The sequence below is a fragment of the Tachysurus vachellii genome, chromosome 17 (genome assembly GCF_030014155.1).
Source record: "Tachysurus vachellii isolate PV-2020 chromosome 17, HZAU_Pvac_v1, whole genome shotgun sequence".
NCBI classification, from domain to species: domain Eukaryota; kingdom Metazoa; phylum Chordata; class Actinopteri; order Siluriformes; family Bagridae; genus Tachysurus; species Tachysurus vachellii.
Genome location: NC_083476.1, coordinates 1,210,001 through 1,214,423, shown reverse-complemented (window position 1 = coordinate 1,214,423; position 4,423 = coordinate 1,210,001). Strand labels below are relative to the sequence as shown.

The 4,423-nt window shown below is 38.2% G+C and overlaps 1 protein-coding gene across 1 annotated transcript in view; it reads left to right on the top strand.

Moving 5' to 3' along the window:
* Nucleotides 1–583: 583 nt before the first annotated feature.
* Nucleotides 584–4,423, top strand: part of ccbe1 (collagen and calcium binding EGF domains 1) — a 64,162-nt gene continuing 60,322 nt past the window's right edge. The window contains exons 1-2 of the mRNA XM_060891207.1: nucleotides 584–817; nucleotides 924–1,004. Coding sequence (XP_060747190.1) covers nucleotides 711–817; nucleotides 924–1,004 — 188 coding nt within the window. The 5' untranslated portion in view covers nucleotides 584–710. The remainder of the gene's footprint in view (nucleotides 818–923; nucleotides 1,005–4,423) is intronic.

Genomic DNA, 4,423 nt, shown 5'->3' with positions numbered 1-4,423 from the left:
ACAAATTATAAGTGTGTTTCAAACTGTTTTGAGTTTTACGCATAACGCAAAGCAGAAAACTGTGACTACTGTGACACAAGAACAGAAACCTGAACAGAATTTTCATCCTTAGAGAAACCACTGAAACACAGAGAAGATAACGTGCGTTTGTTTAGTGTCATTAGGGGGAAAAACTAGTAGGTAATGACTAAAGCAGCCTGTCCTGCTCCTCCAGATAATATCAAATATTAGAATATATAGTTTAGTGTTTGTACAAAATGCACAAAGCATGACATTAAATTATTGCTTAATATTATTCTATTTCATTTAGAGATGATGTGACATTTAGAAATGACCAAATTTCATAACGTTTTAATATAAGAACAGAAAGCAATAATTCTGACTTACTGTATATTAATAAACCAAATTGAGCAATATTAGCAAAAACATGAATAAACAAAATATTACATTTGTTTTTATTTGTCTTTTGGCTCTTACAGACCAAATAAGATAGAAATTAAGGCAGGTTTTAGTTCAGACTTGAACATACGCGTGTTTATAGCGCATTTTGTTTAGGAATCGATTCGAATGTTCGGCTCCCAAAGAGGAGTCGTTTTTAAAGAGTCAATCCCGAGACGAGTCGCGCATCAGCAGAGGCGCTTTGCGGGAGGTCGCGAGCGGAACTTCTCCCGTTATTAAGGCAAATTAAAGAGGTATTCGAGCTTAAAGAAATGTTGTTCTCGAGCAGATTCGGTGGTGTCACACTCCTGCTGGTGTTTGCGTTCGTCTCACACGGATCTCAGTGGACTTTTCGCCAAGAGAAAGAAGATGCAAGCAGGTAAACTAACCTTGAGCTTCTTTTATTATTATTGTACCCCAGACTTTTATTTTTAGAAATTGCGCAAAAGTTATGGAGCTCATTTTATTTTTTTTGTTCATGGCAGAGAAGTGTGCTCAGAGAACAACATCGCCACCACCAAGTATCCGTGTGTGAAGTCCACAGGAGAGGTGACTACATGTTACAGGTGAGGAACGAACACCGCGTGCGCAAAAGCGCGTGTTTACGCCCCGTTACGCGGACACTTCTGTCTCATTTCATCATTTTCACCTGTTTCTCACAGCTTTTTTTTCATCACGAAGGTGTTTCTTTAACCATCAGTACATATTAGTATACAGTTTGAGTTAGAGGAACTACAGAAGGTACCATCAAACCTCACTGAAGGTGGATAATCAGACTTTAACAACTACTTTGCAGGTCCATCAGGTACATATCAGTTGTTTATACTAATACAGAAACAAATCTGTACTTCTGCTGTAGGGGTTTGATGACATTGAAGAGATAATTGTTGCGAAATACACTAAACTAAACCCATCCCAGTCTCTAAATAAGGTTTTGTAATGAAACCTATAATGTAGTTGTGTACTTTACCGGTCTATCATTAGAGGATCTTTATCGTATAATCCGAGGTGAAGAACACACAGATGAGATGTTGTAGAACAAGTCAGAGATTTGATTCAGAGCATCTCTACAGTGTGATAAGTAATAACGCTACATGATCGCTGAAATCCCTCTGTATAAAAAACAGGCTTAAGTTGATCGCACTCATTTGTTCATACACGAATATTAGATTTAACTGAACAACATGTGTGTGTGTGTGTGTGTGTGTGTGAGAGAGTGTGTGTGAGTGTATGTTTCTATGCAGTAAAGCTGTAATGTGTTGAGACACATAGTAGATTAAATGATTAACTGGTCACTAGCGGAACGTGGCAGACTGCATCAACACAACTTCCATCAAACCTCACAGGGAAATGCACTCAGACTCACAACAGACTCCAGAAACAATGATTATGTGTCATTTTATAAGTTATAGGTATTTATTTATCTGGTGTTTATTTATCAGGTGACAGATGTTATTAGTGCCACAACTGCATCTTAATTCTATCATAATACTATTATAAACAACTGAGTTCATGCAGAAAAATTGTTATTTGATAAAAGTATTTTTGAGAATTGTTGGTGTAATTATTATAGATTTAGTTTATTCTTTTTATAAGTAGCTAAATAAAATAATTTATTTTATTTTACTATTTAATAAACTCAATTCCTTGGGAATGGCAGAAATGTGTGCATCTGAATCATACGGCAGCTCAGACGCATCAGATGCCGTTCATGATCTAATGAAGAGAGAGATAAACAGAGAGAGAGAAAGAGAGAGAGAGAGAGAGAGACACACACACATAGAAAGAGAGAAACAGAGAGAGGGAGAGAGAGAAACAGAGAGAGAGACAGAGAGCGAGGGAGAGAGAGAAACAGAGAGAGAGAGAGAGAGAAAGAGAGACACACAGAGAGAGAGAGAGAAACCGAGAGAGAGAGAGAGAAAGAGAGAGAGAGAGAGTTAAACAGAGAGAGAGAGAGAGAGAGTTAAACAGAGAGAGAGAGAGAGATTTAAACAGAGAGAGAGAGAAAGAGAAAGAGAGTTAAAAAGAGAGAGAGAGAGAGAGAAACAGAGAGAGAGACACACAGAGAGAGAGAGAGAGAATTAAACAGAGAGAGAGAAAGAGAAAGAGAGAGAGAGAGACAGAGAGCGAGAGAGAGAGAAACAGAGAGAGAAAGAGAGAGAGAGAGTTAAACAGAGAGAGAGAGAGAGAGAGAGAGAGAGAGAGAGAGAGAGAGAGAAACATAGAGAGAGAGAGAGAGAAAGAGAGAGTTAAACAGAGAGAGAGAGAGAGAGAGAGAGAGAGAGAGTTAAACAGAGAGAGAGAAAGAGAGAGAGAGAGAGAGAGAAACATAGAGAGAGAGAGAGATTTACAGAGAGTTTAATTAGTAGGGTTGGATTTAGGGGAGATGTTCAGTTCTAGATTATACAGACAAGCTGTTTATTGGTTCTCTGATCTGGTGACATTCATGTGATTTTTTCTCATTGCGGATTTTTGCATCTTTACCCAGTTGTGTGTGAAATTAGTGGCTGATGTTAACAATATATTTGCCTGTGAATAATCTAAAAAGAAATGCCTTTACTTTCCTTTTCTATCCTTTAGTGTCTAGAGCTCAGCTAGCTAGCAGCGTGAGCTAACGTTACGGTCAAATGATAAACGCTAGTTCATTAATGTGTGCATGATGAAAACAGAGTATTCAGGGCTTTACTTCACACTCAGGACTGAGTCCATGCATGAGTACACATTTAGGACCGAGTCTGAGCCGGTTTGTGGGCGGAGCAAATAATCCCAGGAGAATTCCTTCTGAACTGCATATTTAGTGCGTTATTCCATTCGTCATATTCCTGAATGCTGATTTGAACTGTCTGAAAAAATAGTATGGAAAAATATTTTCGTTGGTGCTCAAGACTCGGCAGCGAAGAACAGAACAGCGAGTAAGGAGGCTTGTAGCCGTGCAGGTCGGGACCAGGCGAGATGTTAGGTTTTCACTCTAGTTCTATGGAAGTCTGCTTTTATATATCAATACAGTGTTCTTTCTTCTCTGCCAACCCTTTCATGCCTTCACCAACCTTGAAAGAGAGAGCAGCTTGACAAGACGGATCAATCATGTAACTTGGCAGGCAGCATCGAGAGCATTTACTGTAACAGTGCAGCACATTCGAGCACATTTATTTCAAAGGGATGAGAGAGAGAGTCAGAACTCTGGATTGCTTCAAGGCTTTAAAATAACGTTCATACTTTAACAAACTCTCAGGGCAGACAGCCCAGAGTCAGGAAAAAAACACAAACATGAAGAAAAAAGATTTACTGTATCAGGCTTCGAACATCCTGCTCAAAAACCTGACACTGAGACATTATTGATGACCGCATGTCAGTCAAAACCCTTTTTTAACCACCTGTAGCTGTGTCTAAAGTGACTAATCTCGACAAATTGGTGGAGAAATGTGACTTGTTGAAGGTTAAGGATTAAAGGTCTGGAAGTGTAATCTAGAGGACAAAGCAGATCCAGACGCCCCAGGAAGTTAAGCCACCTCTGACAGCTGGACGTATTGTTCCACACACGGTTCAGTGATTAGCGCTGGGCTGTAGATCTCTACAAAAAACTGGACTTTTAAAAAGAGAATGAAGTCAATCATCAAACCAAGGAGACTTTAACCTCAGCTTTCAGACTTTAGTTGTGAGGAAGTTATTTTAAATTCAGAAAAAAAGAAAATGATCACCGTAGTATTGCATTTCGTTTTTTTTTGTGAAACTCAGAAACTTCTTAATGTTCATTAAAACTATTGTTTTTGTATCTTAATAATTAATTCATGTTGTCATTTCACCTAAACTAGCTTTTTTCTTATCGTACAGTAGGGACCACAAAATAAGAGAAAATATAATCATTATCGTGGGATCATTTAGTTTAATATAAATTTGAATAATAAATGACCCCTTTCGACTTCCATAGAATCCTTTTTTCACTGAATCGTTTTTATTAACGTTACGTTTCTGGAAATTTCCTTGA